The following is a 26,063-nucleotide window of genomic DNA, read 5'->3' as shown; positions in this document are numbered from 1 at the left end:
CTTTTATGTTAGTATTTTAACCTAATGCACGATGCCGATTACCCAAATGCATTTTTATATTGGTAATTCAAAGAATAAGTCATATATATTTTAGACTTCGTTCATTTCACGAAAAATAACTTCTAGGAAAACGTTTTCGGGATTTTTCAATATTTGTTTTACGGAAAATGAATTAGTTAAGGAAAACGTTTTCCATCATTGGAAAAAACAACATTTAAAAGTGAAGAAAATGTCTTTCACTTTTTAAAGGTGGAAAACATCTACCATAACTGGAAAAGCCAAGCTCGCCCAAGCTCGACGGGCCCGAGCCTCGCCAAATTGGGCGAGGCAAAGTGTCGCCGGCTTAGGACGAAGCTTGGGCCTCACCCGAGCTCGCTAGAGGTTTTCCAGGCTCTGGCGAGCTCAGGCGAGATCAGCTGAGCCTCGAGCTCGCCGGATCTGGCGACCGAGTCTTGGTTGGCCACTAGGTAGCCAACCATCGTCAAGCTTGTGGCGGTGGAGGAAGGAGGAGGAAGGAAAAGAAAATGAAAATGAAAGAAAAATAAAAATAATAAAAATTTCGATTTAAAAAAATAAATAAAAATTCATTTTTTAAACTTCACCAAAAAGAATTCATTTTTAAAAAATATATAAAACACAAAACTAATTTTTTTGTCAATTAAAAATATTAAAATTCAATTTTTTGATAATTTTTCCCAAATAATTAAATTAGCTAACAAATGGTGGAAAATATTTTCCACTTAAGGTTTAAGTCAAATACCGGAAAATATAGTCATTTTCCAAGAAAATAATTTTCTAGAAAATATTTTTCGAACGTGATATTTTCCGCGAAACGAACAAACCCTTAGCGTTATGTAATTATACGATATTAAGTTATCAATAACTTTTTTGTCCTTTTTCAATAGCTTATCTTTTTTTTTTCCTGATTAAAGGTAATTTAGTAAACACATCCAAACCTTATGATCTACGTGAGTAAATACACAATTATGTCAATATTCATGGATATTCCATTGTAAGTGAAGCTTCATTTTTCTCTCTTTTGAGCCTGGAAGAAACAGTCATGTTCGTCAAACATCATCACCTTTCTTTGATATTTTTCTTGCGCCATTTCGACCAAAAAAAAAAAAAAAATTCCCGAATAGACATTCACTTTATAAACGAAATGGACAGCATTAGAAAAAAAGGGAGAAAAAGAAGGGTTGCTCTCAAAAAGCGTGATTGAAGACAAGCCAAGCATTTTCCCGATGCCCGGGCGTCGAAGCACGAATCTTCAAAGGGAGATATTTTGTCCTTGCTATAACGTACAAAATATACATTGCATTGTTAAAGTCAAGAATTCTTGGAACAGTAAGTAGTAGTACTTCGTGCCACATGCACCGACTCCCCAAAGTCGTGACAGCATGTGGGTTTCGTACATCCAAGTTGCTTTCCTTACTTCAAGAAGAAAAAAAAAATCATAAATATCGTCCCTCACCTTTCGCCCTCTTCCTTACCACTTGCCATCCTCTATTTCCCAAAATGCTACCCGACATCGTGAGTCCTTACCTTCGATGCCAAGTTGCATCTTGCCTCGATGTTTTTAAATTGGAAACTAACCCTCAGCCAACAGATTCGGTTTGATCAGAACCCGAATTGTACCGATTTAAGCAATCGGACCTCTAATTTACTACTTGCCATCCTATATTTCCCAAAATACTACCACTTGCATGATGAGTTTTTAACCTTCGATACCGAATTTCATCCGTGATGTTTATAAATCAGAAATTAATCCTCGGTCCGATCTGATTATTAGCTCAGATTCAGATGGGTCAAAACCCGAATTAAAACCGATTTAAGCAGCGGTTTAACCGCTATAACGGCAAGCCGGACAGCTGTCGGAATCGCATTAGTCCTGGCTGAGACTCTTGTGAATGTAACTTGCGGATTGACTTCAATTTCGGACCGTCGATTGGGCTCCGATGCGGAAAACGTAGACTCTGACCACCTCTCCTTGGGGCAAATCTAAGATTGGCATGTGAACATGCTTTGCGGGTGTCGGCGCCCTTGCCGAGGAGGCTTTAGTGATTTTTCTAAGGGAGAGGGTAATTTAGCCTTTTCATTTATGAGCTTCTGATCTTGAGATCCGAAAAGGCGTTGTGGAAAATAGAGTTAGGAAGGTGCCGGGAAGGTGAGGTTGATCTCTAGGGTTCCTCGAAATTATCGAAAAGAAACGGATCAATAATTATTCCAGGTGAACATGGCTCCCGAGGAACATTTATATATATAATATACCATTCATTTAATTTTATTTTTTTGGTCGAATATATATACTATTTATTTATATTAACGTAAAATCAATTATACCCGGGCCGCGCTCACTCCGATGTGCTAGCGCGAGACACGCGCCGGACACGTTCCGGCTCTTTACGGCTCCTCCAAAAGGTAACGGCTAGCCGAAGCTCTCTTCCCTCGGCGGTCAAAGCGCAAACAGCGGAGCGTAGTCCCGTTCGAGCCGCCAGCTTGCGCCGCAAATCGCCATCCAAGCCGCTTCACCCCCAGTCGCTTTTGGCTTTTAATGGACAGGAATAAACCCAACCACGGTCAAAACTGACTCAACCGTGATTAACTCCGCGCAGGCGTCACCCGTCCTACTCAGCTGCAAAAGGCGAAAGGAACACGTTTCGACAGCTGGATGGCCCGCCTGCGTGGCCGGACGAGCACCGCGCGAACGCAGCACACGTGAGCTCGTTCGATTACGACCGTCGGATTACGGATCACGTCCGGAGCCCAACCCATTCGACAGGTCAAGATAGAGCGGGCTCACGTACTTCGAAAGGACGCGATAATTCCCTCCCCCCTCTCGACGATCGCGATTCCGCGTTACGCCCGCGATAAGGTAATCGCGAAAAGCCGCGATTACCCTTTTTCTTTTTAAATCGACGTGACCTCGGGTTCAATTAAGACGACCCACCTTATTTATTTATTTATTATTTATTATCTTTTGGTCTTTTTTATGGCCCCATGTAATTTAAGGTTCCGGATTAGGTGGGGGTGGCGATTAGCCGATTAAAAACGAATGGATGACATGACTTTGTGCACTCGCCACAATGGCCCCCTTTACGCAAACTCTCTAGACACTTCCTTTCTAATGGGGTGGTCCCCTTTCGGCTCCTTTCCAAAAACCCGAATTCGAATTTGATGTGCCGAAATTTGTCCTTTTTTAATGAGTATAATTAGAGGACAATTCAATTCGGGCTCTTATCTAGAATCGATCGTGGCCCATTAAGCTAAAAAAGCTGGATAGAATAGTTAAATATAGGGGAGGGATAGGAGGTAATCATGATTAGATCCAATGATTATTATTAATCTCCGGCTCGACAAGAAGCCAATCGATTACGGCACGAAAAATATAAGAAATTAAAAAAAAAAAAAAAAACGTTGCTTCATGCTCACGCGTATTTGACTCGATTCTTAGCTAGTGGTGGAGTGCGGGTGGACCCCACCCTTCGGCTGGCATGTTGATTGCGACGTGCAACGCTCCCCGGTCAAAGCTTAGCTGGGGGCAATTTGCTGTTGCCCCCTTCACTTCCTCTCGAAACTTCGTTTTACCCCCATATATCATTAGGCATTTTGCATGTAGGAACAAATTTCCACCCCAACCAAACCAACCCCCACCCAAAAAAAAAAAAAAAAAAAAAAAAGAAAAGAAAACGCGGGGGCCCCCCTTTTTTTCCTCAAGGGAGTAATTTTGAAGAGAATTGAGACCAACTCAATTTCATATGGTTCGATTTTATTTTATAATTATGTAATTATTCAATTGTATAATATTTTTAAATTCGTTCAAATATGGTATCAAAATTGCACGCCGCACACGTCATTTAGATTTGATTTTAGTGAAGGAGAAAAAAAGACGAGTTCGAAAATTTTCTCCATTTCACATGGCATGGCGAGGCGAGGCGTGCCAATTTGTCAAAAGAGACGGAAATTGGAAAAAAAATTAAAATAAAAAAATCAGGACGTGATCTTGATGGCAAAAGCATAACCACTCCACAATCTGAACGCGTCTTCCCGCAACGAAACTGTGGAAAGCGAATTCCCACCTCACCTCGGTACTTCCTCCCCGGGGAAGGGCTGTTTTCGTCCTTCTAAGGACACCCCCCGGTTATCGACGGACACGTGTCGATTCCTCGGGGCCCCGCGGGGGCACGCGTCGCCCGGCGATTGGGGCATGGGCCCAAGCCAGTACAAAAGGCGGGGCGAATCATTACTGGTAGCTGACCGAACGGTTCGGGCAAGAGGGCCGAAGGGAGTGAGGGGGGGGCATAACGGTCAATTCGGGGGGCGGGCGAGCATCGAGATTGCAGAGAAGAAAAAATCGTAAACAATGGTCGAAGGGGTTCTATATAATGGGAGGGGCGACGCATCCATGGGGCGACATCAAACGAAGTGAGGTCTGAGAGATCAGCAGAAGTAAAAAAAAACATAGCAGAAAAAGAGCGCTAGCGTTTGCTTCTTCTTCAACGTTCCTTCCCCCCTCTGTAATTCCCCGCTTCTCCGAGTCCCTTTCTGTTAATCATCTGTCTTTCTAAACGAAGTTGGCGATTTCTTTTCTTTCTCTAAGGTTTGGCCTCAGGATTTTTCGGAAGCACAAACTTAGGAGAGAAAAAAAAAGTGGGTAATTTTTTTGACGAAAGCCAGGTGTTTTCAGAATCGAGATCCAGGAGTCCTGTTTTTTTTCTCCATCTTCTCGTTGTTGGGTTTTTGTTTTTGTTTTTGTTTTCTTTCTCGATTAGAATCGGCCAAGAGGGCGATTTTTGGTCCCTCCCAGGTTGAATCTCTAGGTGTTTTCTTGGAAGTGACGGAGGTTGGTTATTTGTTAACCTCTTGAACCCTTTGGAAATAGTTCTTTTGGTTCTTGTTTATTTTTTTGCTACTTCTTGTAAAGCTTGCAGATTTCCTGGTGTTATTATGGCAACTACCATGGAGTTCTACAGCAGTAGATCGGCTCTCCCATCGTACCGAATTTCCAACGGTGGTGACGAGCTCATGGAAGCTCTGTGCCCGTTCATCGGCGGCTACGGTGCTTCCACATCTACCCCTTCTCTTTCCTCCCCCTCCTCTTCTTCGTCTTCTCTCTTCTCTTTCGAGCCCGTGTCGTTCTCGGATGGCTGCTCGACAAGCCCCGACCCTCTGGGCTTCGAGCTACCCGGTCCGATCGGGCTCAACCACCTCACCCCATCTCAGATCAACCAGATCCAAGCCCAGATCCAGTTCCAAAGCACGAACTTGCCCTCCTACCATGGCCACGGCTACCACCCGAGCATGCTTCTGGGACCGAAGCCCGTGTCCATGAAGATTTCCGGGTCGGCGGGCAAACCGGCGACGAAGCTGTACCGGGGTGTGAGGCAGAGGCATTGGGGCAAGTGGGTCGCCGAGATCCGGCTGCCCAAGAACAGGACCCGCCTCTGGCTCGGCACCTTCGACACGGCTGAGGAAGCCGCCCTCGCCTACGACCGGGCCGCCTACAAGCTGAGGGGCGATTTCGCCCGGCTCAACTTCCCCCACCTCAAACACTGCGCCGCGTCCGACGTCGGCGACGGCAGAGTCTCGCCGTTGCACTCGTCGGTCGATGCGAAGCTGGAGGCTATCTGCCAGACTATCGCCGAGAAGAAGGCTGACGGTGCCAAGAAGCCCCCGGCCTCAGGCCGATCCCGAGCCGCAGCCGCAGCCGCAGCCGCAGCAGCAGCCGCGGCAGCAGCTGCAGCCGCGCGGGAGGTTTCTTCTCCGGAAGAGGCCTCGGAGGTGACGGAGGTGACGGAGGTGAAGGGATCCGAACCGGAGAGCGAAGGGTCGGCGGAATCGTCGCCGCTTTCGGATCTGACGTTCGACGACTTCGCGGAGGCCACGTGGGAGTGCGTTTCGTTGCCGGAGGCGTCGACCTTGATGAAGTATCCATCGGAGATCGACTGGGACGCGATCTGATGTCAAAAAAATCGTTTATTTTTCTTTTCCTGTTTCCATTCGTGTAGTCAAATTGTTAGCTCGTGTCTTTTTTAGAGCAAAAAGTTCAGGAAGGCGGGAGCGGTCGCTGCGATTGAGTTTTTGTGGGTTGCAGTGGACTGCTCCTTGTTCTTTTAGGGGTTTTCCATTTCATTGTGATTAGCTGTAGCTAGCTAGCAGGGCTGTAAAACTAAAAAGTCTGCCTCGTCCAGTTGAAACTTTTTATCTGCTGGGCTATGGATGTTCCTATGTAATTCGTTCGTCTTATGTAAAATTATGGTCTTTCAGTTCTGTACATATGATGCTCTGCTTGTCCCTTATTTTCATTTCCGTTTCTTCTGCGCGATGATAATCGAAGAATATGGTGGAAACTCGAGGGTAGTAATTAGATCTGCGTGCGCGATGAGGATGAGGAGGAAGGGATATTTTTCGGGGTCTTCCCCATCATCAACCGGAGAAGAAATTTGTCGTCTGAGAACGAACCCAATTTACATGTGACGTATGGGCCCCACCGCTTTGTATGGCGTTCGTACGTGTTGGACGTCAGACGACGGCTCTTGGCTGGCCGGATGGCTGCTGCTCCAGTTATGTGTGATTAGTCAAACGTCGTCATTTCCGTCCGTGAACGGTACTTGTGGCGTGGAGGTCGCTCTGCCACGTCTCTGCTTTTTCGCCCACGTATTTTCGTGCGGGCTTCCTTTCGGAAAATCTTGCAGGTTTCGCGATCATCCATCGCTAAAAAAATCAATGGGGGGTCAGTACCCGGAATCTCGTCGATTGCCAATGTTTACCAAGTTATCTTAAGCACAAAGCATCTTTGAGCATCATGGATCGGGTTTGTCTCCTTCAATGGAGAGGAAAATTAAAGAGTCGGATTCACAGAGTCAAATAGTTTGATGGGAGTTACAAACTCATACGACTGGTAGTCCCATAAGCAATCAACGAAACGTAAAGAGTGCTTTCCTGCGAAAAGGTGGAACTTTCTCTGTATCAATTTCGAGTTCTTTGTGTATTAATTTCTACTTTTCAATGACGAAAAAGTTGTTGTCTTCTGAAACTATTTTCGGGAATGAGACACCGCACAATATCTATTCAATTACGCGCTGATTCAATTGCTCGATTCATCTAATAACTTATGGACTGTCATTTTTGATATGTTGCAAGCTACTAGATTTTGAATCTAGCCATAGACTTAAACTTCATAGGGTTTCAAATATTTTTGCATATTTGTATAGATTAGACTATACGGTTCTTTGGTTTTTTTTCCCGGAAATCACGTGAAGGAATATCCACGGAATCTTCAACTGGGTACCTACCTGTATCCATCAAACTATTGCAATTATAATTATTAATAGTTGTTGGTAAGAAGATGAAACTATTGTTAATGAAACCCCCCACATGCTTCGGTCAAAAATCCAATCACGCTCGGAAACCACCACGAATGCGCGGCGAAGGTCAAGTTCAATGAATTCACATCGAGATAAAAGGATATAGGAGGGGCTCGTTTCGTCGAATCTGCTCACGGACACTTTTTAAAGTTATACAGTGAGTCTCCCCGGCATTCGCGCATGTTTGTCTGAACACATGATGAGTGCCGAATTTACTAATGGGGAGACTGATTCGGCCTTTCGATCGAGTGAGAGAGAGAGAGAGAGAGAAGCGTGCGGCTCGTCTTTTCGAAAGCTCACGGGGCGTGCCATATCTCTCTGATGATCGTGGCTTTGATTGGAGCGCGACCGACTCCTGCCTGCCGACGAATGGCCGGGCCCGTCTACCAAATCATGTGCTTTCGTTCATGTAAGTTTGAACTTTAGATCTTATGACAGAGACTTCGGAGCAATGTAAATTTGGAAAGGCTGATTTGACTTGAAGACTAAACGCGCGTCTTTGGGAGGCAAAGGTGTGTTAGGGTTTGTACTAGCGTTAGGGCTTTGTATGTGCAACTGAGGACACTGGAGCGGCGCTTGCGGAGCTTTGGCAAATGTTAGGAGAGCTTCTCTCGATTATGTTAAAACACTGCTAATTTCACATTTGTTTAGAAGTCCTCCAAAAATTACGGTACTGCGTTTAATTCCACTAAGTATCGAATGAGTCATTGCATCTAATGTTCAAACTTGTGTCTTTATTAAACATCCCAAACAATTATATATTTTAAATTTTTATGAGTTCACTTCACCTTCAGATTTTCTGAAAAGTATTTTTATAAATATGTTGAATCATATTGCAATCATATAAGAAATAGAAATGATTAAGTAATAATGTTTAATTTATTATGAGAATAATAGTCTTTTTTGGACCACAAAAAACCCAATCATAAATAATTATAAATTATTGTGGATCCTATTCTTTTAAGAATTTATGATTCACAATAAGCCGTTAATCTTATAGTAGCCCAAAAAGTGTTAAGCTAACAAAGCTTCACAAGAAATTATCAACTTTGCTTACAGCAATGCACCTCATTTACTATCCGTTTGGAAATGACAAGCTAGCTTGATGCTTTGCAATAAGCTTCCTGGGCAATCTTCGAGGACTTCAAAACTTGTTGCTAGTTGCCTCCATGAGGAAGTAAGGCATCATCCATCAATAGGAGGTTAGCTTGCGACCATGGGGCAGAGCCTTCTGATTTGGACCCAAGTAAAAGCTTTTGTAGCAGCTCATCATATTAGACGATACATCTGCCGCTAAAATGAACAAAACTGGAGACAAGAGTGTCCCCCAGCTCAATACCCCCTTTTTTTTAGGGTCAGAAAGTGGTAATTTTCATTACTAAGCCACTAAAGGGGCCGTAGAAGGATCATAGTCCAAACATAAAATTAATCATAGAGAGTAAGGGGGATTAGTGACCCAATTCAAAGGGAGAGAGTTAGCTCGATGGGCCTTGGCGACCCAATCTACAACTTGATTTGCTTCTCTTGGTTCATAATCCATCGAAATCCTCCAATATGGGTGAGAAGTTCTTTGCAGTCATTGAAGATGGAGTGGGCTACCCATGGACTGGTCTCTTGGCCCAATAAGCTATTGATAAGTGATAAATTATCTAAAGTTAAGTGCACGTGCTGGTCAAAAGTACCTTTTTCTTCCATCTCCAATTCAGTTCGTGGGAGTTGAGGGCTTCTTTTTTCCTTCAGCCAAAGCAACGCCTCACGTGCAGCTAGGGATTCAGCCACAAAGACTGAAGGCGCCCAAATTTGCTTGGTGAAACCTTCGAGGAGAGTCCCTTCATTGTTTCTGCACAATCCTGCTACCGATCCGACCATGGATGAGCAACACCATGAACAGTCTACATTTATCTTGATCTCGTTTTTTGGAGGTGGGTTCCATTTGTCCCTTTTCTTCGCTACTGCTACTAAGTTCGTTTGTTGGTTGTTGGTCTGCAGGTTCTATTTTTCAAACAAGAGGGTCAATGTAGTGGCTTCTACTCGCGGGGCCCTCGAATTTGGTGGTCGACCTTGAAAGACCTGGACATTCTGAGCTTTCCTTAGTTGCCAGAGTACTCCAACGAAGAGGGCCTTCCAATGTGGGTCAGATCTAGAGATAAGGGTTTCATGGATCCATTTATCAATGTGTGTGATATTTGCGGGAGAGGTTTTCACTTGCAAAACAGGGTTTGACCAAATATGCTTTGTCTTGTCGCAAAGAATGAACAAATGCTCCGTCGTTTCTGGTGCTTTTCCACATAGTTGACATGTCGAGTCAGGTAATAAGTTTCTTTTATGAAGGTTTTCCTTGGTAAGCAATGTGTTGTTGCATATTCACCATAGTAGAAACTTAATTTTGGGCAATGCTTGAAGCTTCCATATCTCATAGTTTACTGCTGAGGGGTTGCCCATATAGTGAATTCTATTGTATCCACTTTTAACCTGATAAATTCCTGAGTTGTTTGCTGTCCATAGTAGCCTGTCTAGGCCAGGGTTTTAGGCTTAAAGGAGTAGCTAATATTTCTTTGACTACACTTTTCTCAAACAAATCATTTAGTCGCTGAATGTCCCATTCTTTGGAATTTCGATCAATTAATTCAGCAACAAGGATAAGATTGGTTCGATTTGCAGGGCCTGAAATCTTACCCGAAGGTAGCCATTTATCATCTCTTGTTTTAATCGACACCCGGATCCCTAGAATGCCAAAAGTTGGCACAAATGGACACTTAAGTGTCAAAAGTTACGAAAGTGACACTTAAGTGCCAAAATCAGAGCAAAATGGATCACTGAAGTGCTAATTCGACTGAAATCCGGTCAAAATGCTGACGTTTTTGCATTGTTTGGCCACGTTAGTGTGCAAAACGACGCCGTTTTGCATTTACTTCGCTGGAAATTGTGCACGTTAGCATTTTGGCCGGATTGACACTTAAGCTATTCATTTCTCTCCGATTTTGGCACTTAAGTGTTATTTTCGTAACTTTTAGCACTTAAGTGTCTCTTTTGTGACAACTTTTGACACTTGAATCATATTTTTGCTTATTTTAATCCTTCTCCCGTAGCCAACCTCTCATTTAGTTTCTGGTTCAATTGCATCTCTTCCCATCAACAAGCTTTTCTAACCCCAAGAGGATAGTGGACTGTTGTAGACATTCCAAAATTCACTTCTAGGGAAATATATACTTTTGAGGACTCTACTCCATAATGCTTCCGGTGTTTGAACAAGTCTCCAAGCTTGTTTCCCTAAGAGTGCTTTGTTAAAAGCCACTAAGTCTTTAAAGCCCAGGCCTCCACAATTCTTTTTTGTTTTTAGATCTTCTCACTTTTTCTAGTGAATACCCTGTCTTGCTGCATTTTTTTTTCCACCAGAATGAAGTGATTCTTTTTTCTATGGTGCGACAAATAGATAGTGGGATTTTAAAAATGGATATAGCAAATTCAGGTAGAGCTTGGATAATTGTCTTTTTGAGCACTTCCTTTCCTGCCTTTGAAATCAACTTCTCCTTCCCTCCTTCAAGTTTCCTTTCAACTTTAACTAGAATCCAAGCAAACATTTGATTTTTTGTTTGACCCCAATCAAATGGTATTCCGAGATATTTCATTGTTTTCTCTATTAATGGAACCCTTAAATCAGTAGCTATGTTCAATTTAAGGCTGTGGGGGCAATCTCTCCCTATGAAAGGACTAGATTTATTGAGATTTATGGCTTGTCCCAAGGCGTAGCAATACTGATTGAGTATATTGGCTAGATACTGGGCCTCACTTATCATATCATTTAGGAAAAAGATTACATCATCAACAAATAGAAGGTGTGAGAGTGTTGGACATGTAGGATTTAACCGAATACCCTTAATGCTTCAATCCTCTAGTGCTTTAAACATGAGAGAAGATAGGACATTTACCGTGATGATAAATAGGTAGGGGGAGAGAGGATCACCTTGTCTAATTCCTCTTATTGACCAAAATACTGTTGAAGGCTTGCCATTGACTTGAACTTTGAAGGAAACTGAAGAAATGCATTGCTTGATCCAACTAACCCATTTCTCATTAAATCCCAATTTCAACATATAGTCACAAAAAAAGTCCCATTCAACTCTATCGTAGGTTTTTTGCATATCTAGCTTGAGAATAGCTTGGAATTTACACTTTCTCCTCCATACCCTTAGCTGATGTATCACCCCCTGGATTATGAAGATATTGTCTTGAATTTGACGACTGCTTACAAAAACAATTTGCTCCATAGGGATAATCTTTGGAAGCCACTGTTTCAGCCTATTTTCCATTACCTTCACAATAATTTTATAGTTGAAATTGCACAATCTAAAAGGTTTGAATTGCGTGATATCCTCAGGGTTTGATACTTTAGGAATTAGCATAATGTGCGTCATATTAATCTCTAGATCAAGTGTACCTTGGTTGAAGAAGGAGTTGATCATGCTGTATATATCTTCCTGTATAATAAGCTAATGACTTTGATAGAATAGGCCAATGACTTTGATAGAATAGTCCATTAAGCCCATCCGATCCCGGCACTTTAGTAGCTCCTAATTGAAAAACAGCAGTTTTTACTTCTTCTTTGGAAACCGGTTTGATCAAGGCTTCATTTATTTCCTCATTAACCACATGTGAGCATCGATCTAGCACGGGTTGGTAATTCCTTTCCCCCATCGAAGTAAATAGAGACGGATAGAAGCTTTTGATATGCTGTTTAAGAGTCGATTGGTCCTTGCTCCAAGTTTGGTCGTCAAGTCATAACATGGAAATTTTGTTTCATTGTCTCCTTTGAACTATCGTGGCATGAAAATAATTCATATTTTGATCTTCCCATTTTATCCATTGAACTCTAGATCTCATATGCCAATACATCTCTTTTTGTCGTTATAATTCTTCTATTTTTGCAACAATATTTCTGTATTCCTTCCTATTTTCCTCCCCTGCGGTGCTGTTGGTTAACTCTGTGAACCTCAACTTGAGTGTGCTGATCTATCTAAGGGCATTTTGAAACTTTCCCTTACTCTATTTGCTCAGTTCAACTATTACATTTCTTATTTTTCCTGCAAGGTTGGTTTAGTTGTTACTATTCACAGACCAAGCTCTTTGACTACCTCTTTGCACTTAGGATTCTCGAGCCAATATGCTTCAAATCTGAAAAACTTCTTGCCTCTCTTCTCATTTGGTTCTAGGGAAAGTAGAATAAGGCTACGGTTTGATCCTATCACCAATACTGCAAAGGCCTCCGCATTTGGAAAAAGTACTTGCCATTCTAGATTGCAAATAGCCCTATCCAATCTCTTCTTAACTAATTCATTTGCTTCCCTATTGTTTGACCATGTATAAGCACACCCTTTACTTTCAATGTCCATCAATGAACAAGCATTCAGAAATTCTCGAAAAGCTGTAATTCGATACCAATCCACCTCTCAGTGCTCAATCTTCTTCCAATGATAGAATACTTCATTAAAGTCTCTTAAGCATAACCAAAGGAGAGTGTTAGGTAAATTGCTGGATTTTAATGCTTGCCAAAGTCTCAATCTTTCCTGAAAATTGGTAGAAGCATGTAGGAAGGATATGTACATTGCTTGACCACACTTTAAATCTTTACAATGAATGTCAATTAGGTCCCCTGAACTAAACTCCACTTCCACTTTGACCTCCTCGTCCTACATGAGCGCTAAGCCTCCCGCTATTCCCATTGGGTCGATAATAAAGGAGTACTCAAGCTGATGGCACTTCCTCATCCTCTCAACCACATTGGTTTTATTCTTGGTTTCCATGAGAAAAACCAAATTGGGCATTTTTTGAGCCACTAAGACTCTAAGATGTTGGACTGTTAAGGGTGTGCAAAGCCCTTGACAATTCCAGTTCAAGATCTTCATCTGTTCTTTTGTGGCTTGTTAGGGCTAACCATAAAAGCCCTTGCTTGGTCCCCTTCCCAAGACTGAATTGGGGTGTCAAGAAGCTATTCTTCATCCAGTAAGAGGATCGAAGATGATTTTTTCTCATATGGACTCATGCGTTTTTGTTTTTTGGCCATTAGAGTTTTATACCCTGCCTTTTCCTTCTTAGTTTTCCCTAAAATAATGTTGTTTCATGCTGAATAAGAAATTAATGCTAAGGTTTTTTGTGGGCTTTTATTGCTGCTTATGAGCCTATAGTCTGCTCTTGCTGAGTCTTCCATAATCTTGTTTTCAATGGGATTAGCAATAACTATTGCCTTTGCATTTTGATCAACCTCTTCTGTTTGCAGGGGTTCTTCAATAACTAGTATGGGAGTTTCTAGCACCATATCTTCTTTAGCTTCCAGAGGTTCAATTGTCCCATAGAAAGCCTTCCAGTAAGTGCTAAATTCTTTAACTTCAGCCTTCAACCATGATCCAAAACGCTTTGGTTTGTCCTCGGCTAAACCCGTTTCCTCCTAAGGTATTTCTAAGCGATAATTTGCATAATGCCCTATGCGACCACACAAGTAATAGAAGTATGGGAGTCTTTCATATTTAAAATCTAACCATCATTTCTTCCCTCCCATGTTAATGATCATTCCTGTTTTAATTGGATATAATAGATTCAGCTGTACTTTTGCATTTCCATTTTTCCTCATACTATTGTTCCTTGCCTTCAATTTGACCTCCTCAACATCCCCCCAATTTAGAAGCAATAAGGCGCACTGAATCTTCAGTAATTCTAGCTTGGGGAAGGCCCAAGATGTGCACCCAAAATGCACAATGTATGAATTCATAGCAATGCTCAGGTATATTTTGAATCTCATTCTTATAAAATAAATAGGTTACTTGCAAAAGATCATGGTCTAAAATCTAAAACCCTTCTTTTGTCTTCAATTGATCTGAATAGAAAAGAGAAAAAATCAGGTTATATCACCTCACATTTTACTGCATTTATCTTCCATGCTTTTTTGCATTGTGCTAAGAAATGCTTGGAAATTGACATTTTGCTTGGAATACAGCTTTCTGTAAAGAGAGCTCATGTTCCTTTTTTCCTTTATCAAGGATTTTGTCACCTAAGTCAGTGACATCTTCTTTAGACCAAATATCAGCCATACACCTACATAAAGCTGCCAATCTGAGTTTATTTTCATCCACCCCTTCCAAATCTGGAATAACCAGGTAGGATCGGCTAAAATTAGGTAAGCATTTGGTTAAAGGAGTGAAGGGACCTCTTAGGTGGATAGGCGCTTTTGTGCATCTTTAGCTAATTTTGTGTTTGTTAAGTTTAGGGATGGTTTTCTTGGGATGTGGGTTTTAGGTAGATGTGGCTAACCGAATGAAAAAAAGCCAGGGTTGTAGCTTCAGTTACCTTCCTTTATTCACTAGACGCAAAAACATATTTGCTCCTTAAATAGAACACCACCAAAGCCACAGATCTCAGACAGCTTTTTACTGAGCATTTAATCAAACATATGGTGGGCACTCACGTTAATGTGACTTGTGAGAGCTGTAGAAACCTTGCCTCAAAACCCTTGTATTGCTCATCCACTAAGCTCATCTAGCAATCCTGTAACATCTTCAAAGGAAACACCACACTCCACTTCAGAGAGGAAGACGGAACTTGTTACATTCTGAAATTTGACCCGTTTCAATAAAGTGAAATGGGCATGTCGTCAACGTGCCTATGGTTCTTTTTCTCTGAGCTGATCACTCACGAGTTAACTAACCTATTGGGTGAAGCCGTTAAGGGATGTATCTGCAGTAAAATCCCTAAAAGCTACTCAATTGGTTGGATTGGACTAAAATCGCGTTTGATTGATTCTAACCATGAAAATTTAAATTGGTATCGGGAATCGAATATTCGAGTGTGTCACAATTCATTTTAGGACCGTCTCATCGCCCGTCAAATTATTGACGAGTCCAAAATTTCCGGAAAGAAATTATCGGAGGAAAAAAATTGAAGACCAAAAGAAATTAAAAATGGAAAGAGAAAATAAAAGAAAATAAGAATAATGGTATTATTTTTATTTTATTTTTCCCTCTCTCCCTCTCTCTCCCTTTTCTCTCTTTTTCTCTCTCCTCTTCCCCCCTTCGTGCGAGTACCCCATCGAACACCCCCTTGTCAAATTCAAATTTGGCTTCTCTCTCTCTCTCTCTCTCTCTCCTTTTTGACTAGTCAAAATCTTCTTCTTATCTCTTCTTTCTTTCTTCTTCTCTCTCCTCTCTCTTCTCCCCCACTCCCCCACGTGACAGACTTCTTTTCTTCTTCCTTCGTTGTTCGTGAAAATCCAACGAACCAAGAAGATGGAAGCAGAAACAAAGTCAGCCGTCGCCGAGGGAAGACAATCGGAGAAGCTCACCGTCACCGCCCGTGCTCCACCGCTCACCGCTCGCCTTCGCCTCTCCCTCGTGTCCCTTAGCCGTCGTTGCCCTCCTTCTTCCCCTTTCTGGTTTGTGCGAAGTCAGAAGCGGACCGAAGAAGGAGTAGCAGCCAGCCGCTTGTCGCCGCTGTGCCGGAGCCGGACCTCCGTTCGCGCGACGCCCGCCCGCGCACGTCGCACGCTCTGCCCCGCGTCCGTCGCTCATTGCCACCCCTCCCCCGCGCGACTTCCACCTCTGCCCAGCCCCTGTTCGGCCACCACCGGTGGTTGCCCGATCGTCTCCGGCCATCGTTCGGACCGTCGGAGCTCCCCTCACCCTCCGTCGGCCTCCCCTCGCTGCCCTAGTCGCGAATTTAGCCTCGGCCGGGCCAAACCAACAACCTATGGAGTGGGTTTCCAGCTAGTTCGAGCCCGCTTTTGGGCTGTTTCCGGGCCCTGAACCCCAAGCCCGCTTTGGAGTTTATTGTTCGTTGCGTCGTCCTCGTCGGATTGGTCCGACTTGCGTGCGATTCCGGTGAGTAATCTCACTAATTCTGATTAGTTGACTAATTATGCTTAGGGGTTGGTTAGGTTTAATTAAATGCAATTATGTGGTTAGATTAGAATGTATTAGTATTTATTAGTCAATTGTGATGCGAATTAAACAAATTGAATGTGCATTTAGCAAGTAGACATGATCTACTATTTATTGAAAGTATCTTGGGATTTTTCCAGACCCTTAGTGGGCTTCAATTAGGCAATTTAGGCCTAAGTGGAATTTTGGTATTTAAATATTATTTTTCGGAAATAAATAAATAAATAAATAAATAATTTTCCAAAATTCAACTGGGATGGCTCGTGATCGAAATTTTATGCTGGTGATCGTGGTGAAGTTCGTTTATTTAATCGGCCTTTATTTTGAGCAAAATTGAATTTTTAATATTTATTAATTAATTTTCAAAATTAATTAATTAATTATTTATTTATTTTTCGGAAATTAAGTTTGAGATGACCGGTGACCGAAATTATATGTTGATGATCGTGGTGTAGTCAGTTTATTTAAATGGGCTTTAATTTGAGCTAAATTGGATTTATTGTAATTAATTATTAATTTTCGGAATTAATTAATTAATTATTTATTTTTCGAAAATTAAGGCTGGGTTATCTGACAACTAGAATTTCGTGATGATCATCGTGGTGCAGTCCATTTATTTAATCGAGCTTTATTTTATGCTGAAATGAATAAATTGTGATTATAAGATTATTTTCCTGGATTAATTAATTTGGATAATTAATTGGAAAATAATCGAGTGTCAATTGACAGCACCAAAAGTGTTTTGATGGACGCAAATAATGGTGGAATTTGTAGAAATGAAATTATTATATTTTGGCTAAGTACCCATGCACAATATTTTATCGATGATGATAAAAAATGAGAAGAAATGCTGTGTGATGTGGCTCAGCAATTGTTACATTGCTTTGGCATGTAAGATGCCTTAGAGAATGCACGTAAATTGTTGAATATTGATGATGCCTGTGTGGCGATAGTTGATCATGCCTGTGTGGCGATACTTGATCATGCCTGCGTGGCGATAGTAGATCGTGCCTGTGTGGCATAGATTGTGCCTGTGTGGCCGTATTTTTGTGTGGCGAGTATCGTGCCCGTGTGGCGTAGATCGTGGCCGTATTTCTATGTGTCAAGTATCGTACCCGTGTGGCTGAAGGTAATTGGAATGCCTAAGAGTATGCACATAAAGTGTTTATTGTACATCACCTTGGCGAATAGACACCCGAGAGCATTACTGTAGCTTTGCGACTGAGTGTACTATTGGGGATTATATGGTGTGGAGTGAGATGACCTAGAAATGGTCCAACTGACATGTAATCGACTAGGTCGATTGATCATTGCTTTGATATGATGTTGTGAAATGACGGATTGAATGGAAATGACTGTGAGTGGTCTTGTTGGCGTGTGATTGACTGGGTCGATTGATCGAGATATCGATCTGTGATGTGATTGCTTGGATGCCTATTGAATTGTGCTAATATGCAGGTGGAATCTGAGGCCAAGGTAAGTCCTATGCCCTGTGCGTGTTTAGGCAGCCTATAGTATAATGGTTTACTAATCGGGCCTTAGTGGGGCAAAACTCGCTGAGACGTAGTCTCATCCCGGTTTGGGGAAAACATTTTAGGACCCCAATGAGGAGCTGAGGAGGAGGAATCTGAGAAAGAGAACTCTAAGGTGAAACCTGAGGAGAAGAATTTTGGAAGAAGAAGATAATCCCGAGAGGGGCCTTGAGTATGGCCCGGATGGACTGAGATTCCATCTTCTTTTGAGAACTTCATTTTGATGTGATTAGAGTAAAGTAAAAAGTTGTGAAGAGTTGTGAAGTACTCTGGTTTATGTCATGTATAAAGGTTTGGTTGTGGATTTCAATATGAAAGATATGGCCTACTTTTTTATCCCATTGTTTTATTGTCTGGGGATTTATAACTGCTTCCGCATGTGCTTACAAATTGAAAGGGTCAACGATACATAGTCCTGAAATATCGCATTTTAAAATCGACCAAGTAGAAGGATGTGTGCGTGCCCGAGGATCGGGGCGTGACAGAACTAACCTCGCTAATCGAGGTACGAATAGGGAACCGCTCAAGCAATGGCACACCAAGCCCCAACATTCAATGGCATCGCAAAAACACCAACAATTCATTGTTGAGGGAGCGAGAACTCCAAAGTAAAGGGATTGACTTCGACAAAGGGAGAGGAAAATTCCCATAAGAGGGAGATGGTGGCTCTCACAAAGGAGAGAGAACGTAGGTCACTTTGCCATTGGCTACTTTAGCTCAATTCCCCATTGAGGGCTTAACATTCCCCTCAATTTCACCATTTGAAGAGACATCACAGTTCCCAGTAGAAATACATTGCATAATCCAATTTGTCCAAGCATCACAATAGCCCATTTTCCTCGAAAGTCGCTCGAGAAAATCCCATTATGTTCTATCTTATGCTTTACTTAATGTCTATCTTAAGAAAAGATTCCTCACTTTTCCCTCTTTTTATATGTTTAAGATGATGAAACAGTTCATGAGATACTGTGATGTTATCCTGAAAAAATCAACCTGTCAACCGCAAAAGAACTTTGGTGAGAGGGGAGATCAAATTGGCTAGAAGGGTTTTTGAAACGATCTTGTAGATAAAATTACACATGCTAATAGAATGAAATTGGGGAACATATTCAGGAAAAGAAACCCATGAAATCAAGACATTGTTAGTAGATTTTAAGGACAGAGGGAGCTAACTGGACTTGAAGAAATGTTTATGACTGCATTTGTCATTAGAGGGCCGACTGCATCGCAATGCTTTTGATAAAAAATGCCAGCGAACCCATCAGGTCCAAGGGCCTTTTGAGCCCCTAGTTGCTCTTGCCTCCTTATCATGAACAGGATGAGTTAGGACAGATTCATAATTGTTATGATTGTTGGTTTGACCTCTTTGAAAACATCCTCCTACTCCCTTACCCGTTTAGCGGTGAATGTTTTCTGAAAATAGCATACCAAAATCCTTTTGATCTGCCTTTGTTCCTTTATCTACTGCCCACTATTTTCTTTACCTCTAGACGCCTTATTTCTCTCTCTTCTCTGTACAGCTGTGTGATAAGAAAAGGTAGTGTTCTTATCGCCAAATTTAATCCGGTTAGCTCTAGCTCTCTAGTGTCAGTAAATTTCCTCAACGAGCTTCATTTATTAGTCTTTTAAGCTCTCTTTCCTGAGCAAGGTTAAAATCAGCTGCCTCCACTCCTAGTAGTTTAACAAGATTCCTCATCAGATTATGCACTACCGTCCTACAATTAGGATATTTTTTCTTACTCCAACTAATAAGGGCTTCTTTACACTCATTCAGTTTTTTTCCCAACATATCAAGTCTGCTACCTGTTTAGTATTGTCGTAAGCTCCATAATAACTTTCTTAGAATCCTCCATAGTAGTCCGCATAATCTCGAATCAAAAAGTCATATTTCCTTTATATTTTCCCGTTTTGTGTTTATCATAAGTGGGCAATGATCTGACTCAGCGGCTGGGCCATGGATGATATGAGTTTTAGGGCATTCCTCCCTCCATTTGCTATTGATCAACCCTTTATCATGCATTTCCTTTAATCATCCTACCTCTCTGTTATTACACCATGTACACATTTGCCCAATGAATCCTAGGTCTTGCAATTTAGTATCAAACAATACATTTTGAAAGGCTGCAGTGTTCCTCCTTTTTGTCTGCCTCCAGATTTGTCATTATTCCTTCCTACATCTTCAAAGTCCCTCCACTACCATCCATGGCATCTGATTGTTTCTTGCAATGGATCTCAAGTGCTGCCAATTCACCATTTTCTCATTATAGTTACTATTTCCATAAATCCATAGTATTATTATAGCACAACCAAGTTCACCACTGTGCAAGAACTCTGTTGAGACCACTTGGTTGAACATGACACTTATTAAGGAATCTCATTCTCCTTCTAACATGTTCCAGCATATCTCTTTTTAGTTTCTTGTTTCCATAACAAAGAAAAGACAAGGACAAAACTCTTTTTTTAGGTCCATTAAGGCACGGACTATCAAGGGCAACCATGCCACTCGACAGTTCCAATTTACGGTTATCACAATCCCCATAATTCTATCATCCAAGGTGAATGTTGAGTAAATTCAGACTTATGTTTAATCTCGGCTCGGATTGAAGTGTTGGGGCTAAATGTATGAGTGTGTTGGTTAGACACATGAGCTATTAGAGTGTTCAGCTGAACGGAGGGAAGATTTCGATTAGTACGATAGTTTAGGTTGATGGTATAACTGGGCTAGGGTTTAAGTATTTTGGATGAGAGTAACTTGGCTTGCAGAATTAGTGTTGGGGTTAACATGCAGGTCAATCCTTCAAGTTTTTTTCCAATAGTTCGCCTTCCTTGCCCTAGTATCGCTCGACTTTTGATTTGCTTCCTTTTTTTTAGGGCAAAGGATGCAGCTAGCTATCAACTATGGACCTTTGTGCATGACCTAATTTACACCCCTTTTGGAGCTAAATTCAAACAGGAAGAGGCCATATTAGCCCAAGCTTTTCTTCAGACCATTAGTAACGACAAATATGTTTACAACTTCATCAACAATAGTTCTCCCCATGGCCTTTAGACCCTTCTAATTTAGGTCTTCATTTTCCAAAACCATATGAGATTTGCCAACTCGTGAACTCATTTGACAAGACTAACAAAAGAATCACATTTGGTGATTCTGTAAAATAGTCGTGCTGATGTGTTTGATTAAATGGGTCATGTTACCTAACCTACGTTGGCAATTTAACTTAAATTAGTTAGATTCTACAAATAAATATCCAAAGTAGCAGCATAATATCAATTACAATAAATCAAAAACTAGTTCATGGAAATATACAATCTCCAAAATATATCTCTAGTATTTTCTCTCAAACTCAAGGCGACTTGAAAGAGGTCAGCTTGTGTTTGGAGAAAACATTAAAGAAATGCCCAAATGATGTGTCTTACTAAAAATATCAGCAGTTTACGAAGCGGATGTAGTAAAGACAAGTCAAACAATGTCACAAAGAATGTGATATAGAAAAAATGACAGTCTATCTTAATGTACTCGGTGTATTCATGGAACACATCATTATGTGTTAACTGGATAGTACTTTCGTTTTTACATAGAATGACTATTTCGCTATTAAGATGCACTCCTCTATCTTCCAATAGCCATTGCAACTGTAGTAATTTTGAAATCGTATCAGTAGGAACTTGATATTTTTCTTTTGCACTAGAGTGAGCAACAGTAGGTTGTTTCTTGCTATGCCATGAAATAAGTGAGTCGCTACAAAAGAAGCAATTAACTTGTAGGAGAGCGAAAATCTTGAGGGTCACTAGTCTAGTTAACATTAGAATAAGTGGTCAACTCTGAGGTAGAATGAGCATAAAAAGCGAAGGCCATGAAATAACATACCCTTGGCATAGCAAAAAACTCAAAGGTTTGAAGCAAAATGAGTAGTACAGGATGCAGTCATATACTAACTAACAATGTGACCAAAATAAGCAATGTCAAGTTGAGTAATAGTGTGATATATAAGATGGTCGACGAGCTGTCTATTGAGTGTAGGATTTGAAAGAGAAATCACATCTTTGGCATCAAATTTAACATTGGTCTCAATAGAAGTTGTAGCGATCTTGTTTTCAAAGAGTCCAACTTGAGAAAGAAAATTAGTGGCATATTTTGCTTATGCAAAATAATAACCAAGAGAATCTGAATTAATTTCCAAGTCAAAAAGGTAGCAGAGTTGCCCAAGATTTTTCATTACAAATTGTTGACTATGGCATTGCTTGAGTTTTGAAATGTTTGGATCAATAATAACTACATCATCCACAAATAAGAGTAGTATAATATACCCATGATATAAGTGCCAAACAAAAAGAGCATGGTCATAAGAACTAAATTTGAAGCTGAGAGATCCCATGATTGAGCTGAACTTAAAATATCTTGCATGGGAGCTTGTTTCAAGCCACATAATGCTTGATGTAGCCATCACATTTTATTTGAAGAATGAGTGTATTTAGAAGGAGTTGCCATAAAAATTCCCTCAATGAGATCTCCATTCAAGAATGTATCGTTAACCTCTAACTCAAATAGAGACTAGTGCTTAACCGTGACAAGAATAAGAAGACTGTGGATAAACATAAGGCATGCAACATGAGCAGAAGTCTTTTTATAGTCAATTCTATAGTCTTGACTAAAACCTTTCACCACTAGCTAACCTTTGTAATAATCCACGATACTATATGCCTTTATTTTAATCTTATATTCTCATTTACAATTTCTAGAGGACTTACTAGTAGACGATCAACCAAATCGCATGTATGAGATTTGTCTAAGGCTTGCAACTCATCTGCCAAGCTTGTTGTAAGAGAGGATTTGTACTAGCTTCTCTATATATACGAGGTTCAAAATGAGAAGCAATGGTATAGTAGCAATGATAATTATGAAATCGAATAGAAGGTTGACTTATTTTTGTGGAATGACGGATAGAGGATGATGGAATGTTGGTTCGGAAAAATCTGCGAATGGGGTAGACATGTTCTAATGTGGTATAGCTAGAAGGGTCCGCTCTAATACCAAGTTAAGAATTGTGATGAAAAGAAGAGATAAATATAATATTCTATAGATTATCATATGAAGAGTACATGAGTCTATTTATAAGTTATACGAGATGACTATATAAAGTGTTAGAGTATCAATTACAATCAATGATGACCAATCAAGAGAAATATACAAAATCTACCAAATGAATCTCACATGTTCGAGTTGAGTTTTTTCTTCTTGCATAATTATTAATGAAGTCAATCTATTTAACCGTAATTTGACATTAGGGGTGATCGGCCTTAGGGTGGGTACAGTTCCTATCTTAGAACCTAGAACCGGACTAAGTAGGGTCAGTTCCTAGTTTATGAAACTGAGAATCGGCCCACCCGATCTTGGAATAGGGTTAGACCGAACCTACTGATTCCAAAATAGGCCTTGAAATCGGTGATTTCTTCATTTTGTTTTTGTTTTTTCTATTTCCTACAAGTGGGAGTTTCCCAACATTAAAAGAAAAAAATAATTTTCTCATTATGTTTTGCTTCAGAACAAAAGAAAAATCAAGAAATCTTGACTGGTCAATTGAATCGGTCTGGTTTCTTATGTGGAATTGAGAATTGGACTGGTTATTCCCAGTTCCAAATTTTTCGAATTGGTCAATTTAGTCCGTTTCAGTCTGATGTCTATGTTGGATTTAGATTGATGCACACCCTTATTTGACACAGTACCCCACGCATTCCATAAATTCGAAATGAACCCTGTGCTTTATTTCATGGTTGAACTTGTTCCTTAAATGTTAAGAGTCTTGACTTAAGTGGTCGGGATTGAACGCCCGCCAGGACGAGAAGGAAATGTCAAGCTGACAACTATTGATGTATGGCAAAGCGGAAATTCCCCAAGAATATTAAGCAAACCGACGCTAACTCCTTCATTTGACATACTTACAAAAGCATCGATTCCTTCTTCACTGTCATGCAAAAAAGCTTAAACCATTAATCACATGCTTGAAATATATAAATTTCTAATTCTCTGTCTTTCGTGTTCAAAGTCCATTTTTTCTTCATGAAGGATCTTAGTCCAAAGCTCCTTTTAGGCTCCTCCAGAGTGTGCTTCGCTCCATAATGGGCAAAAACAGGGGGCTGGGTATGCCATGGGGCTTCCCAGGTCAGAGAATTAAGAAGGAAGGGTCTCACTTCACGTTTTTAAAAGTTTATAATGCTGGAAAGATTTGTCAAAAGAAAGGGGAGACTTAGGCAACTCACAAGGGAGGCTGAAAAGCAGGTGTCATAGTTTATTCGTGGGGCTTAAATAAAGAGAATATATCAACTTTCGGAGAAAAGAAATTAGATAGAATCTTGTTTCTCCCTAACTTCGAAATTTCATACCTGTGCATTCTTTCTTGACCATCTTTGAATAATCCAAAGATTGTCCAATACGTCGGACGGGTGCTATAATTCGAGTAATAGTCCAGTGCTCCAGTATAGAAAAGCAAAAAATATCTAGCAGAAGATTGCATTATGAACACACCTGACACTAAAGTAAGGGTTCTTTAGGCATTGATTCTTTTTTTTTTTTTTCATTTTTTTCACGTGTTTGAATTTCAAAAATAAAATATTGATTGGAGTTTCAACTAAAACCCTTTCTAAGAATCAAAAAAAAAAAAAAAAAAAAAAAAACTAAAACCCTTTCTAGAAAGGACCGCTGGTATTTTGTGCAGAATAATATACGTAAACCAAACTTTACAAAAAAAGGAGAAGTATAAACCGGGGTGTTTGTTCCTAACATATTAAATGTCGGGCCTACTAGGAAATGTATGATGCCTTCAACTTTCCTTTAAAATGAACTACAATGTACGATGATTCTAATTTGTTGGGTCGCCGGTTGAATATTATTTAAATCGACGTAGACCTTTTAATGTTCTTCACTGATGGATCACGTTGCAATAAACATCGTCAATAAATGGTCGGCTAGGGGCAAAATCTTCAGTGAAATAATTTATTCACTTCACAGTGTAGATTGTCAAGTTAGTCATTTTCAGGATGATTCAAATATTCACATACTTATATATACAAAATAATTTATTTGATGAATAATTACATTCTACACCATTGTTTTTTTCTTCCGCGTGAAACTACTATATTTTTTTTCTTTTTTTTGCCTTAAACACGGAACTTCAAGTTATTATTTAGTGAAAGTTGTCGGTCTTACTTTTTGGGCTAAGATTTCCCGTCAATGTGAAAATATGTGGATCCAACACTTAAAATCAACATCATAAAGTGTTTTTATTTATTTATTTTAATTTTGACAATATTTCTGGTTGCTATGGAACAACTCAGTGCACAAACATGGAAAAGTGTCTCCAATGAGAAGTCCCACGATACTTCTATCTTCCCTCTTTACATCAAATCATCTCAAGTTAGAGGAAACAAATTGGGTCGATTTATTTTCGAGATGTATCAATAACAAGATATGCACTCACCTTTTAATTGAATTGCACTTAGTGCCATTCTATAATTAATGAGTACAAAGCAGAATCCTATTTATTTATTTATTTATTATTATTATTATTATTTTTTGCTGGAGGAACCGACTTGCGGCCGATAGCCGCGCCGTAAACCCCCGTTGACACTTAAGCATAAGAACCCGAGTCACACTTAATACACCTAGCGCCTTCCAAGAATTTTGAATCCTTCACCTCTGGGCTGAGGATCAGCAGGGCTTTATCCAGCGGAGCCACCGCGGCCGGTGGTAGCAGAATCCTATTGTTCGTTGCTAAAAATTACGGATATTTTTCCATGTTAGTAAATTTCACTAAAAGTTGATAAGCGTAAGAAAACTGTTAGTTAAAAAAAAAAACTACTTATGGCCTTTTTTCCCCATATAACCCGTTGTTAATAATTTACACTCTTTTGAAGTTGCTGATCTTTTTAGTTTGCAAACTAGCAATTTTTGCATTGATTTGCCAAGTTTATTTGCATAACTTATCAATACTTTGAATATGCTATCTCGTGTATGAAATTACCAAATTTAGAGTGATTTGCTAATTTTTGTTAGATTTAAATACTTACCTAGAAAAGTTAATCCACAGATCATGAGAATCCCAATCCTTCATCCCTAGCTAGCTGTCTCTCAATTTTCCTTGGTAACAAACCTAGAGGTCCAAAATTTGAGGGCACCATTAAAAAAATCCTTATATACACACGCGGCACTTCCTCGTGGGTTGAAATCTTTACGAAAAGACAAA

The 26,063-nt window shown here is 40.4% G+C and overlaps 1 protein-coding gene across 1 annotated transcript; it reads left to right on the top strand.

Annotated features, from left to right (window-relative positions):
* The first annotated feature begins 4,400 nt into the window (after positions 1–4,400).
* LOC104449381 (ethylene-responsive transcription factor RAP2-4) lies at positions 4,401–6,276 on the top strand. The gene has a single exon (XM_010063513.3). The coding sequence runs from the start codon at positions 4,948–4,950 to the stop codon at positions 5,959–5,961; it is 1,014 nt and encodes a 337-aa protein (XP_010061815.2). The 5' UTR covers positions 4,401–4,947; the 3' UTR covers positions 5,962–6,276.
* The last annotated feature ends 19,787 nt before the right edge of the window (positions 6,277–26,063 follow it).

The sequence above is a fragment of the Eucalyptus grandis genome, chromosome 6 (assembly GCF_016545825.1).
Source record: "Eucalyptus grandis isolate ANBG69807.140 chromosome 6, ASM1654582v1, whole genome shotgun sequence".
NCBI classification, from domain to species: domain Eukaryota; kingdom Viridiplantae; phylum Streptophyta; class Magnoliopsida; order Myrtales; family Myrtaceae; genus Eucalyptus; species Eucalyptus grandis.
This window is presented reverse-complemented; position numbering and strand designations above follow the sequence as displayed.